General features: G+C 39.8%; 2 protein-coding genes across 2 annotated transcripts; both read left to right on the plus strand.

Moving 5' to 3' along the window:
• Positions 1-137: 137 nt before the first annotated feature.
• LOC109196580 (XK-related protein 8) lies at positions 138-5314 on the plus strand. The gene is made up of 3 exons (XM_019350787.2): positions 138-735; positions 1120-1310; positions 2949-5314. The coding sequence occupies exons 1-3, from the start codon at positions 437-439 to the stop codon at positions 3671-3673; spliced, it is 1215 nt and encodes a 404-aa protein (XP_019206332.1). The 5' UTR covers positions 138-436; the 3' UTR covers positions 3674-5314.
• Positions 5315-7150: 1836 nt separating this feature from the next.
• Positions 7151-12271, plus strand: LOC109196579 (XK-related protein 8). Its single transcript, XM_019350786.2, has 3 exons — positions 7151-7734; positions 8124-8314; positions 9953-12271. Exons 1-3 carry the CDS (start codon positions 7427-7429, stop codon positions 10675-10677), a joined length of 1224 nt encoding a protein of 407 aa, XP_019206331.1. The 5' UTR covers positions 7151-7426; the 3' UTR covers positions 10678-12271.
• Positions 12272-15203: the final 2932 nt, after the last annotated feature.

The raw sequence follows: 15203 nt of genomic DNA on the forward strand, positions 1-15203 counted from the left end.
GCAGATCTTTTTACTGTAAGTCATTGGCTTACAGTAAAAAGATCTGGGCTTCCTCTTTTGGTAAACCAGCGGGTGCTTTAACGCAGGCTTCCCACCTCACAGCTGTCAACCTGTGCCAGGTAAGGAGAAGACTAAAGGGCAGGATTTCTGGATGATGCTTAAAATATCCAGAAAAGAATTTCAGATTCAGTCTTTCTGAAAGTCATCCAAAGACAACGTTTACTGTTAGCTAGATATTCGTCAGCAGGAGGTGTGTATGTGTGTGAATTAACACAATGTGCCTTTAAGATAAGCTTCAGGACACGGGCTGGTTGGTAGGAGGGGTTTTGAAACACTCAGATCTCGCGCCTACTTTCGTTATCTGTCTATATAAGTTGTCTTTTAGCTCATACATCACATGCAGCTGTGTTAGAGGCACGCAGAGAGACGGGTGAACATGTCAGGCACTCAGGATAACAATAAATGGGACGTCGTCCTCACTTGTGTGGGCCTGCCGCTGTACCTGGTTGACATAGGGCTGGATATATGGGCCGCTGTTTCCTTCTATAAGGAAAAGGCCTACGTGTGCCTTGCCATCCTGCTGTTTCTGCTCCTGGGCTCGTCACTGCTCACTCAGGCTTACAGCTGGCTTTGGTATAGCTATGACAAGTTTGAGAGGAAGACGAAGGTTGAGCGCTGGCCTACCGAGAGGCTGCTCAAACTGCTGCATGTTTTCCAGCTGGGAATCTACTTCAGGTAGTATTAAATTAATAAAGTGTGTTTAAAGTGCCTGTAGTAATAATGCGAGAACTCTATCAGGTTCGTGTATTAAACCACAAGACTACAGATTTCATCATCTGTAGTGCTGTGGTTCTGCCAGTTTCATTTTATCTTATTTTTGAACTTTTATATGTAAATCAGCATTTATAACTTCCCGAATTCCTGAATCATGTTTTAATTTTCTTTTTCACAAGATGAGCTACATTTTGTTTTCTTTCCTTCACTGTGTGTCGGGCAAACTGATTTTATCTGCTCACCTGCTTCCCTAACTTGCTTTCAGGAAAATTCAACTGGCCGTGTTTGACATTTGGTTTTGCTTTACCTGCTTGTGACTCATGTTTATTATATTTTGGCTCTCAGGCACGCAGGAGTCCTGGAAAAGACTGTAGAGAACTTCATCACAAAGCTCCGTGACACAGAGGGTGTAGCTGTGTTTCTGAGCCACGATCTGAGCATGTTACGAATCGTAGAGACGTTTTCAGAGAGCGCCCCACAGCTCACACTCATGCTCACCATCATTCTGCAGCAGGGCCATCTTGATGTTTTTACAGGTACAGTTTATTACTCGAGTTAAAGTCATGTGTGTTTTGGGCAGAATTGATAGTGACCATGTAAAATAAATTCTTAATGTATAAAGTAAGATGGAAGGCTCGTTGCTACTTTAAAGTAAGATTAAAGTGTCTTGATGCATGCTCAATAATCCAGGTAAGTAAATCTGGATGTAGCATTTTCAGTGGGAGAAACGTTTCGTCACTTATCCAAGTGACTTCTTCAGTCTCAGGTGACTGCAGGTTTCCCCAAACCTTATAAACAGTACATTTGCATAATGACTGAAACTAGAGCACTGAAGGAACAATGGGCTGGGAGGTCACCTTCATCATAATTATGCAAATTCGCATGACCATTGATCAAAGACCACTGATCAATGGCCATGAGTACCATTCACAGAGAGTTGGGGAATGGCTGCCACAGGTGTATAAAATTAAAGGAGCTAGCCACGCAGTCAAAAACATTTTTAAAAGAATGTGTTGCTGTAATATGAAGCCATACTTCAGTAACCATTCAGTTTTGAAATGTCTCCCCTCCCAGATATTCCTTTATCAGCTGTAAGTGAAACTACTCCAACCTCAGTGTTTAGGAACCTCAGCAACTTGGCCAGGAAGTGGCAGACCACATAAAGTTACACAGCAGGGTCACCACGCGCTGAAACATTTGCCGGCGCTCGGCTAAAAGATTTAAAAACAAAGCCATGTTTATTGTACTTACATATTATTGTTTGAAGTATTATTCCTGATTAATTTCTGCCACATGCACAAACAACTGATAAGAGTGAGAGACCAAAACATCTGTTTGGCCTAGAACGATTAGCCAAATACAAACAAATACAGACACATGTTATTCTTTGGCACAGTTAAAAAAAAAAAAAAAAAACTTTTTAAAAGAAATAATGTAATTTGTGTCCTTTGTAACTCCAGCTACCGATCACATGCATATCTAAAAATGTCTTGTGCAGGAAAATCCCTAACCATTAAAAGGAACAATGCTTGAAGAGAAACCCAAGACAGGTCATTGCCTTCCACATGACCCTCATGGAATCAGCTGATTTCCTTGTATTCCTTAATACAGGCGATATCCAAGTGAATTATTCAGCGCTGAAAAACATGTTTGAGCTCAAATCAATTTTACACCCACTTCTAATGTTACAAATTGAAAGCAGATTTTTTTTTTTAATAACCACTAGTCTAATGACATAAACCAGTGTTTCAATCACAAACCTGGACCAGTTTAATATCTGGGATTCATGGGATCCTTGTTCTTTTTCCTGATCATTCAGCTGGGAAAACTTAACAAAGTGCTTTTTAGGTTATTTTTATGTGAGTGATGGTGCCTGATGCAAACAGTTGTACCATATCAAAGGTCTGATTTTTATCTGCATTTTGAAGCCAACATGTTCAAATGTGTTTTTTCAGGCCTAAAATTTTCATATGTGACTCTGTTGAAAACTGAGGCCTATGCTAGACTTTTGCACTTTTGCACAACCTGAACCTAACATTTCTCTAAATATACCAACGTAATGATACATTAAAAGTCTGCTAAGTCTGGGACCAGATTTGCTTGTCTTTATGTGGAGTGGCACACTTCACAACATCTCTTTGCTTGTTCTGACGCTGCCTCTCGTTCTCCCTCAGTTCTAAAAGCCGTCGGCTCGGCCTCGGCTATCGCCTTCACTGTGACGACCTACCATCGCGCGCTGCGCTCTTTCCTGCATGACAAGAAGAAGCAGAACATAACCTCAACAGTCATCTACTTCATCTGGAACCTGGTTCTCATCTCTTCTCGTCTCACTGCCCTCGCTCTTTTCGCCTCCGTGCTGCCCTGCTTCATCTTCGCCCACTTCATCTGCTCTTGGTTGGTTTTATTCTTCTTCGCTTGGCGATCCAAGACTGACTTCATGGAAAGTCCTGGTGGAGAATGGCTTTATCGAGTTACTGTTGGCCTCATTTGGTATTTCAACTGGTTTAATGTGGCCGAGGGGACGACGCGGTGCAGGACTGCGCTCTATCACGGGTACATACTGACTGATATTTGCATCCTCTGTGCTGTGTGGTGCTGGAAGATGAGCACAGATCCTCCTGATTTTGTGATAGAGCCCATGCACGCTTTAATCACAGCTGCCTGTGTTGTTGTGGTTTACATCCTCGGTCTAATACTTAAAGTTATTTATTATAAGTTCTTCCACCCAAACCCTGACAGAGATGAGCTGAAAGGGGTCAGCACAGAGCAGCAACCTGAAGATGAGGTGGTTTTTCGTATGTTTGGAGCTGCAGCAAAGATGGCAGATCACGGTCTTCTTGCCCCATCAGCACACTGCAATAAAAGAATGAGGAAGCTGGCCGAGAACTTCTACTCCTGATGTGCACTTGACATCCACAGGACGACTAGAAATGTTTTAATGTAGAATGTTTTAATCGAGATCACTTCGCTGTGTTTTCTAGGACTCTGGTCTTTTGTCTGATTAGCCACAGATATGTTTGAAGGCATTACTCGTCTTAATGTGGAGATGAATTTGAATATGCACTTTCTGCTGTGCATTAAATCATTTCACTGTGTATCAAACCATTACAACATATCAGTCATTAAATTAAAGGGGAAATGAGAGGCTTTAATTATCAAATCTGTATTAAATAATTGTTGTTTACACCTTTTTCACTGGATTATCTTTTCTAAAGAATGTAACAGGTTAAAATGATTGTCAGCAGTGACTGAGTCTGCCAGCCCTCCTACCAGACAAGAAGGTTTCTATGAATGTCCACGTAATCAGTCTCACTGTGCTTAGCACTGGATTGAGTTGCTGCTACCATAAACTGAGCATGCGTGCCAACAAAAAACAAAACAAAATAGACATTTATAGCAATTTTTCCTCTTCACACAGTTAGCTGGTAGATGGAAGGTGTTTGACTGTGGGGTAACCTGCTGTATATGTCTTGTTGTCACATCAACATGTGGACATGCAATAAAAACAGTCCTTACCCATATGAGTAAAGGGGCTCTGTAGCTTCATGATTAGTTTACCTTTGTTCTGGTTTTTCTTACTTCACTTTGATTTGTGCACGGCTGCAGGGGAGGCTGACACAGCGGAGCTCAATCAGTTCATCACACCTCCACTGCATAAGACGTGCCGGGACCTGTGTGTGTGTGTGTGTGTGTGTGTGTGTGTGGCTGCCAGCTGAAAAGCTGCGGCCGAGGGTTGGAAGAGACAAAAACTGAATATAAAGTGTGAACTGTGAGGTCGGGTCCGTCATTCGTTGTCACCATGTGCAATGTACACTTTCCATGAATCTCACAGTGGAAAATTCCTGGACATTGAAGCCAAATGTTTATCACTTGAAGAATCAGACTCCTTTTGAACATTATATTTATACTAAATGTGTATGTAAATATGGTGTCTGTATATTTATGGCCTATATTTGTGACTGTGTTTCTTTTGTGGTTTATTCCTGTATGAATATTTAAAAACTTGACTCAAAGTATTAAAAATGTATTTACATTGCTTTACAGAAACAGGGAAAAATCATAGGACTGTGGGGGAAAGATTGATTACCTCAGTTAAATAACCAGTGTTGATTATATTAGGTTCAGCTTTAAGGACCTCTGCATGTCTCCAAATAGCTTTGAATGTCTTTGAAATGAGAATAATACAAATAGGGGAAAAAAAGTGGATAAATGCTTTTAAGTTGCAGCATTTGAACATTTCTACTAAACTTTACATTTGTGAAAATGACATTGGTTGTATTTATGAGGTTTCTACACAACACTTAAGCTTTAAATAATGTGCATTATGTTTTTAGTTGTTGTTATTGTTTTGAACCATTCAAATGCAAATCTAAACTCTGACATGAATGTTTTCTCCTTTTTACAAAAGATGTTAGTTGTGAGTTCAGCTCACATGTTGATTAATCACAGAAATGAATATTTTAGACATCAAATCTCTGTTTGTTGAAAACTTTTTCATCTCTTCTGTGTAATTATTAAAGTATTAAATCACTTCTTTTTCTTCTATGATGTTTTGTGTCTTTATTTCCACATAAACTGATGAAGCAGTAGTGATGGACTGCCTCATAGATGAGGCCAGCAGGAGTCCCTGTGAACTGTGATGTTTGCAGATGACACTGTGATATGTAGTGAGAGTAGGGAGCAGGTGAGGTGGAGGCATGCTCTGGAGAGAAGATACAGCTTCTCTCCAACTATGAAAACTTTGACATGAAGTCAGAGGTTCAGGACCAAACCACAGTAACTCCAGCAGTCTCGAGTCTGCTGCAATAAACCATCTACAGATTACATCATCGGTTTCATGTCTCCTTGTTGTAAAATATGCCTGTGTGTAGACTCATTTAAGAACTGGGAAAAAGTTGATGCATGAGTCATGTCTCAGTGTCCTGACTTACAATACATGATTAGTTTGTGTTTGTTCCAGTTTTTCTTACTTTACTTTGATTTGTGTTTGTGGACATATAATGTGTGTGGCGCAGCTGCAGGGGAGGCTGACAAACACAATAAAGTGGACGAATGAAGGGAAAGCAGTTTTTTCTCAAATGTGTGTGAGGACTGCTTGTTTGTATTCTTGGATTCACTTAGTAAATGCAACAGCTCAGCTATTTGTTGTTTGTTATTTTTAAAAGTTGCAGGAAGAAAGAACTTTTCAAACAGTAATAATAACAACACACTAAATGATTACTGGTTTATTACAGGCACTTGTATTGTATTGTGTATCTAAAGAATTCTGGAAAATGATAAAATCTTCTTATTGGGACATAACTACAAATAAGATGTAGTTAAAAGATTCCTGCACTTTAACAGAAAAATTTGACATTCTAAACTACTTTAATGAGCATTTTGTTTTTTCTGGATCTTTATTTGAATCTTTATATCCATATTTAAAAAGGCCTAATCAACAAGAGGCTCTCTGCAACTACTCAAACTGAATCTGTGGTCCAACCCTTCAGTTTTTCTCCTTTAAATGTTTTTGAGGTCCACAGGGCTGAAAAAACTCTGCACGACCAGATCAACTTGATCCCTATTTTCTTAAGTTGGCTACAGATTTTATAGCAAAATCACTAACTTACATTCTTAATCTTAGCCTCTCAAACAGTGAGTTCCCTGTAATATGGAAATCTGCCTGTTCTCCCTTTGTTTAAAGGAGGTGATCCTTCAGATGTTAATAACTACAGGCCCATATCTAAATTGTGTTTTCTAGGAAAAGTTCTAGAAAAGCTTATTAGTGAACAAGTGAAAGACTTTTTGGACAAAAATTCAGCTCTTTCCCAACATCAGTCAGGATTCAGAAAACAACACAGCACAATAACTGCTGCTATTAAAGTGGTTAATGACACCATTGATTCAATGGACTGTAAAAAAAAAATACTGTGCTGCTCTTTTTCTTGACTTGTAAAAGGCTTTTGATACAGTTGACCGTGGTACTTTAGTAAACAGACTAAACGACATTGGTCTATCTGTAAATGCTGTAAGTTGGTTAGTAAATTACTTGTCAGCGAGAACACAGTGTGTCCATGCTGCTGAGTCTTCTTCCTTTCATGTCTCCTTGTTGTAAAATATGCCTGTGTGTAGACTCATTTAAGAACTGGGACAAAGTCGATGCATGAGTCAAGTCTCAGTCTCCTGACTTACAATAACAAAAGTTTTCTTTCATTTTTTAAGTTGTTGTAACTGAATTTATTTGCTTCTTCTTGTGTGTAGCAAAAATGCTGTTTTCCAGAGAAGCTGGTTATGTTTCATAATTGTTTGGCTGTCAGGTGTATCCTTCCCACCTCACAGCTGTCAACCTGTGCCAGGTAAGGAGAAGACTAAAGGGCAGGATTTCTGGATGATGCTTAAAATATCCAGAAAAGAATTTCAGTTTCAGTCTTTCTGAAAGTCATCCAAAGACAACGTTTACTGTTAGCTAGATATTCGTCAGCAGGAGGTGTGTATATGTGTGAATTAACACAATGTGCCTTTAAGATAAGCTTCAGGACACGGGCTGGTTGGTAGGAGGGGTTTTGAAACTCTCAAATCTTGAGCTTACTTTCGTTATCTGTCAATAAAAGTTGCCTTTCAGCTCATACATCACATGCAGCTGTGTTAGAGGCACGCAGAGAGACGGGTGAACATGTCAGGCACTCAGACTAACTTTAAATACTCCGGCTGGGACTTCCTCTTCACTTGTGTGGGTCTGCCGCTGTACCTGGTTGACATAGGGCTGGATATATGGACCGCTGTTTCCTTCTATAAGGAAAAGGCCTACGTGTGCCTTGCTGTCCTGCTGGTTTTGCTCCTGGGCTCGTCACTGCTCACTCAGGCTTACAGCTGGCTTTGGTATAGCTATGACAAGTTTAGGATGAAGACAAAGGTCGAGGGCTGGCCTACCAAGAGGCTGCTCAAACTGCTGCATGTTTTCCAGCTGGGAATCTACTTCAGGTAGTAGTAGTAAATTAGTCAAGAGTGTTTAAAGTGCCTTTAGTAATAATGCAAGAACTCCATCAGGTTCGTGTATTAAACCACAAGACTACAGATTTCATCATCTGTAGTGCTGTGGTTCTGCCAGTTTCATTTTATCTTATTTTTGAACTTTTATGTGTAAATCAGCATTTATAACTTCCCGAATTCCCGAATCATGTTTTAATTTTCTGTTTCACAAGATGAGCTACATTTTGTTTTCTTTCCTTCACTGTGTGTCGGGCAAACTGATTTTATCTGCTCACCTGCTTCCATAACAAGAATGCTTTCAGGAAAATTCAACTGGGTGTGTTTGACATTTGGATTTGCTTTACCTGCTTGTGACTCATTTATAATATTTTGGCTCTCAGGCACGCAGGAGTCCTGGAAAAGGCTGTAGAGAGCTTCCGCACAAAGCTTCGTGACACAGAGGGTGTAGCTGTGTTTCTGAGCCACGATCTGAGCATGTTACGAATCGTAGAGACGTTTTCAGAGAGCGCCCCACAGCTCACGCTCATGCTCACCATCATTCTGCAGCAGGGCCATCTGGATCCTGTTACAGGTACAGTTTATTACTCGAGTTAAAGTCATGTGTGTTTTGGGCAGAAATAGTGACACTAAAATAAATTCTTAATGAAAAACTAAGTGGGGAGGCTCATTGCTACTTTAAAGTAAGTTTAAAGTCTTCAGATTATTAAAGATCAGTTCACCCATATTCACTTCAACTAAGCTGAAGTATTTTTATGCTAGCAGTGTACTTTCTTAGACATAGAGTATGCACTTTTTGTACACAGTACTTGCAAAAGTATTCAGCCACAGATCTTTGATCTCAGTGCCACAGGTGTACAAAATAATTAAAGTAGCTAGCCACGCAGTCAAAAACATTTTTAAAAGAAGGCTTTGTTCTAAAGAGCTCACTCAATTAAAGTGTGTTGCTGTAATATGAAGCCATACTTCAGTAACCATTCAGTTTGTGAAATGTCTCCCCTCCCAGATATTCCTTTATCAGCTGTAAGTGAAACTACTCCAACCTCAGTGTTTAGGAACCTCAGCAACTTGGCCAGGAAGTGGTAGACCACATAAAGTTACACAGCAGGGTCACCACGCGCTGAAACATTTGCCGGCGCTTGGCTAAAAGATTAAAAGACAAAGCCATGTTTATTGTTTAAAGTATTATTCCTGATTAATTTCTGCCACATGCACAAACAACTGATAAGAGTGAGAGACCAAAACATCTGTTTGGCCTAGAACGATTAGCCAAATACAAACAAATACAGACACATGTTATTCTTTGGCACAGTTAAAAAAAAAAAAAACTTTTTTAAAAAAATAATGTAATTTGTGTCCTTTAACTCCAGCTACCGATCACATGCATATCAAAAAATGTCTTGTGCAGGAAAATCCCTAACCATTAAAAGGAACAATGCTTGAAGAGGAACCTAAGACAGGTCACTGCCTTCCACATGACCCTCATGGAATCAGCTGATTTCCTTGTATAAGAACTCTGGTATATTTGTTGAAGTCATGCAAAACTTTACCTTCATACTACGAATGCTTTGAGTTACAGGCTGGTGAAATACATGGGAGTGGTTTTAAATGTGCTGTTGTTGATCTTCGATAACTCCTTAAATACAGGCGATATCCACATGAATTATTCAGCACTGAAAAACATGTTTGAGCTCAAATCAATTTTACACCCACTTCTAATGTTACAAATTGAAAGCAGATTTTTTTTTTTTTAATAACCACTAGTCTAATGACATAAACCAGTGTTTCAATCACAAACCTGGACCAGTTTAATATCTGGGATTCATGGGATCCTTGTTCTTTTTCCTGATCATTCAGCTGGGAAAACTTAACAAAGTGCTTTTTAGGTTATTTTTATGTGAGTGATGGTGCCTGATGCAAACAGTTGTACCATATCAAAGGTCTGATTTTTATCTGCATTTTGAAGCCAACATGTTCAAATGTGTTTTTTCAGGCCTAAAATTTTCATATGTGACTCTGTTGAAAACTGAGGCCTATGCTAGACTTTTGCACTTTTGCACAACCTGAACCTAAAATTTCACTAAATATACCAAAGTTATGATACATTAAAAGTCTGCTGAGTCTGGGACCAGATTTGCTTGTCTTTATGTGGAGTGGCACACTTCACAACATCTCTTTGCTTGTTCTGACGCTGCCTCTTGTTCTCCCTCAGTTCTAAAAGCCGTCGGCTCGGCCTCGGCTATCGCCTTCACTGTGACGACCTACCATCGCTCGCTGCGCTCCTTCCTGCCTGCCAAAGAAAACCAGAAGATAACCTCATCAGTCATCTACTTCATCTGGAACTTGGTTCTCATCTCTTCTCGTCTCACTGCTCTCGCTCTTTTTGCCTCCGTGCTGCCCTGCTTCATCTTCGCCCACTTCATCTGCTCTTGGTTGGTTTTATTCTTCTTCGCTTGGAGATCCAAGACTGACTTCATGGAAAGTCCTGGTGGAGAATGGCTTTATCGAGCTACTGTTGGCCTCATTTGGTATTTCGACTGGTTTAATGTGGCTGAGGGGAAGACACGGTACAGGACTGCACTCTATCACGGGTACATACTGACTGATATTTGCATCCTCTGTGCTGTGTGGTGCTGGAAGATGAGCACAGATCCTCCTGATTTTGTGATAGAGCCCATGCACGCTTTAATCACAGCTGCCTGTGTTGTTGCAGTTTACGTCCTTGGTCTAATACTTAAAGTTATTTATTATAAAGTCTTCCATCCAAACCCTGACAAAGATGAGCTGAAAGGGGCCAGCACAGAGCAGCAACCTGAAGGTGAGGTGGGACTTTATATGGTTGCAGCCGCAGCAAACATGGCAGCTCATCATCCGCCCGCGCCATCAGCACACTGCAATAAAAGAATGAGGAAGCTGGCCGAGAACTTCTACTCCTGATGTGCACTTGACATCCACAGGACGACTAGAAAGAGACCGAGTCATGCAGAATGCTTTATAGGGATCACGTGGCTGTGTTTTGTAGCACTCTGAGCTTTTGTCTGATTAGCCACAGATATGTTTGAAGGCATTACTCATCTTAATGTGGAGATGAATTTGAATATGCACTTTCTGCTGTGCATTAAATCATTTCACTGTGTATCAAACCATTACAACATATCAGTCCTTAAATTAAAGGGGAAATGAGAGGCTTTAATGATCAAATCTGTATTAAATAATTGTTGTTTACATGTGAAGAGACCCTTTTTCAAAGGCTATTTCACTGGATTATCTTTTCTAAAGAATGTAACAGGTTAAAATGATTGTCAGCAGTGACTGAGTCTGCCAGCCCTCCTACCAGACAAGGTTTCTATGAATGTCCACGTAATCAGTCTCACTGTGCTTAGCACTGGATTAAGTTGCTGCTACCATAAACTGAGCATGCGTGTCAACAAAACCCCCCCGGACATTTATAGCAATTTTTCCTCTTCACACAGTTAGCTGGTAGATGGCAGGCATCTGACTGTGGGGTAACCTGCTGTATATGTCTTGTTGTCACATCAACATGTGGCCATGCAATGAAAATATCCCCATATGAGTAAAGGGGCTCTGTAGGTTCATGATTGGTGTGTTTGCTCTGGTTTTTCTTACTTCTTACAGGGGAGGCTGACACAGCGGAGCTCAATCAGTTCATCACGCCTCCACTGCTGTGTGTGTGTGTGTGTGTGTGTGTGTGTGTGTGTGTACACTGAAAAACTCTGGTCGAGAGTTGGAAGAGACAAAAACTGAATATATAGTGTGAACTGTGAGGTCCGTCATTCGTTGTCACCATGTGCAATGTACACTTTCCATGAATCTCACAGTGGAAAATTCCTGGACATTGAAGCCAAATGTTTATCACTTGAAGAATCAGACTCCTTTTGAACATTATGTTTATACTAAATGTGTATGTAAATATGGTGTCTGTATATTTATGGCCTATATTTGTGACTGTGTTTCTTTTGTAGTTTATTCCTGTATGAATATTTAAAAACTTGACTCAAAGTATTAAAAATGTATTTACATTGCTTTACAGAAACAGGGAAAAATCATAGGACTGTGGGGGAAAGATTGATTACCTCAGTTAAATAACCAGTGTTGATTATATTAGGTTCAGCTTTAAGGACCTCTGCATGTCTCCAAATAGCTTTGAATGTGTTTGAAATGAGAATAATACAAATAGGGAAAAAAAGTGGATAAATGCTTTTAAGTTGCAGCATTTGAACATTTCCACTAAACTTTACATTTGTGAAAATGACATTGGTTGTATTTATGAGGTTTCTACACAACACTTAAGCTTTAAATAATGTGCATTATGTTTTTAGTTGTTGTTATTGTTTTGAACCATTCGAATGCAAATCTAAACTCTGACATGAATCTTTTCTCCTTTTTACAAAAGATGTTAGTTGTGAGTTCAGCTCACATGTTGATTAATCACAGAAATGAAAATTTTAGACATCAAATCTCTGTTTGTTGAAAACTTTTTCATCTCTTCTGTGTAATTATTAAAGTATTAAATCACTTCTTTTTCTTCTATGATGTTTTGTGTCTTTATTTCCACATAAACTGATGAAGCAGTAGCGATGGACTGCCTCATAGATGAGGCCAGCAGGAGTCCCTGTGAACTGTGATGTTTGCAGATGACACTGTGATATGTAGTGAGAGTAGGGAGCAGGTGAGGTGGAGGCGTGCTCTGGAGAGAAGATACAGCTTCTCTCCAACTATGAAAACTTTGACATGAAGTCAGAGGTTCAGGACCAAACCACAGTAACTCCAGCAGTCTAGAGTCTGCTGCAATAAACCATCTACAGATTACATCATCGGTTTCATGTTTCCTTGTAAAATATGCCTGTGTGTAGACTCATTTAAGAACTGGGACAAAGTCGATGCATGAGTCAAGTCTCAGTCTCCTGACTTACAATAACAAAAGTTTTCTTTCATTTTTTAAGTTGTTGTAACTGAATTTATTTGCTTCTTCTTGTGTGTAACAAAAATGCTGTTTTCCAGAGAAGCTGGTTATGTTTCGTAATCGTTTGGCTGTCAGGTGTATCCAGATTCTAGATTCCTGAACCATGATCTCAGCATGTTATGGATGTTCGTGGCTTCTTCAGAGTGCTCCATGGCTTATGCTCATGTGCATGCTCACCATTTTTCCTCAGCTGGATCCTGTGACAAGTTTATTACTCAAGTTAGGTCATGCATGTGATGAAATCTTGGATGTAGTACTACTACTATGACTCTAATAACAATAATAATAATAATCATAATCATAATAATAACTTGGGTTTAGAGCCCTCATAAATATAAATACTGAATTAGAGGAGATGAGCATGTGAATTTATACTCCATTAGTATCAGAACAGAGAAACAACCAGAAGATGAGGTGGACTTCTGCATGTCTGAATGTACAATATACGTTGTACACTACATCTGCACTGTCTGCTCTGGAGAAACATGACTGTATGAAATTGATATTTAAGGGCTGTGAGGAAAGCCTTCTTTAAAAAATATTTTAATGGATCTCTACCATGTTAAATGTTAATGAGAGTTGGATTAGAAAAAGGCCAGGAGACCAGGAGAAAGCCTCTTCTCTCTATCTCTATGTATTTGCACAGCAGCATGTCTACAACAGAATGGCTGAAAAAGAAAAGAATCATGGTGTTTTAAGGGGTGTAGAAGAGTGGGTCAAAGTTCCTTCACAATGATGTGAGAGACTGATAACATTGTAAAGAAAAATCCGTGTAGTTTTCCCACACTTATTACTACTTTCAGTATTGCTTTGTCATTCATGTTTGTGTCACAGAGGTCACACACACTGTGTGTAAAACAACCACACGCCTGACGTTGCAACACAGACTTCAGAGCAGCTGACTGCTGTTTCTTATGGGCTCATCACGACTCACTCAGGTTAACAGCTGGATGTGGTACAGCTGTGACAACTTTGATATGAAACCGGAGGTGAATTTACAGTGGTTAATAAATTCATTGCCTCCACCTGACACCTCAAAATCAACTTATTTCTTTTTGGAACATTAGCTATGTCTGTATCTTCAAACTATATATATGAGAATTCCCATCTCACCTCTTAGCTGTTCCTAGGACCGTGCTCTTCTAGGCTGAGATCGCTGATGTTGTTCCTGGGATCTGCTGGAGCCACTTATGAAGCTTGGGGGTCACTGCACCCAGCACTCCGATTACCACTGGGACCACTCCTACCTTCACCCTCCAGATCCTCTCCAGCTCTTCTCTGAGCCCTTGGTACTTCTCCAACTTCTGTTCCTTATTCCTGCTGTTGCTGTCATTCAGTATCGCTACATCTATCACTTTGACCATCTTTCTCTGCTTGTCTGTGACTCCTGTTGGTTAGCCATGACCATTTTGTTGGTACTCCCTGGCCCTTAGCCGTACCTCAGCACAGATGTTTCTGTATACTATACTGTATTGCCTGTTGTATTGTGTGCTAGAGGTTAGGGCTGGGCTATTTGAGGAAAATCTCATGTCAGAACATTTTTTTTGTGATTTGCGATTGTTAAATAACCTAAAAAAACCCCTCCAAGTGTTATTTTCAACTATATAGTGGCTAAAACCATCGAGTATATTCAACGTATCACCCACCCCTACTAGAAATACTTGAAAATATCTTCAAATACAGGAAGCTATAATATATTCAGAGAGAGAACAACCTGTTAGATCTTACTTGTTGTCTTCTTCATCGCTTACTTGGTGCTCCCTGGCTCTACTTTCTCCTCCTCTTCCTCACACACTGCTGAGTTTATCCTGGTGCTTCAGAGGTGGGAAGCCTCAAGAATGAACAATAAATAGATCTTTGATAAGGATAAAAGGTTTTGTTGTTGTTATTGTTGTTAGGTTATTTGAATTTTGTGGGGTGGTGGTAAAAACAGCTCTGGTCCTTTAATTAAGAAGTGTTAGCAAACATAGGTGTGATGGACGGAGCAGTAAAGCACAGTCAGGCACAGGTCAAAGTCCAAAAATGGGTTTATTTCACCCAAAAAACAAAGTTAAATTATACAAAAATGAAAATCTTTAGCCCATATAAGAGGTCAAAGTAACAGAACTCTACTCAAAACTGGCAACAAAACAACACTAACTGAAACAAAGTGACCAAAATGAGACAAAGGGGAAACATAAAAAGTTGCTGACCAGCCAACAAAGACACAAAAAAGGGCAGAACACACAAAAACTAACATTAACACAGCAAATGATCCAGAGTTATGTTATGACCTAGTTTGCAGGTCTCCATATATTCTCACTCCACCCCTTTTCAACCTCATCAACAAAGGGACTGGAAGAATTGCCACCGAGGTAACTCAGAAAACAAAGAAAGACTAAATGAGGATGGGAAGAACATACACAGAAACCACATCCTCAAGTAGGAACAATAAATTGACCTCCCCATAGGGATTAATAACATTCTATTCTATTCTATT

This window comes from Oreochromis niloticus, linkage group LG22 (assembly GCF_001858045.2).
Source record: "Oreochromis niloticus isolate F11D_XX linkage group LG22, O_niloticus_UMD_NMBU, whole genome shotgun sequence".
In the NCBI taxonomy this organism is placed as follows: domain Eukaryota; kingdom Metazoa; phylum Chordata; class Actinopteri; order Cichliformes; family Cichlidae; genus Oreochromis; species Oreochromis niloticus.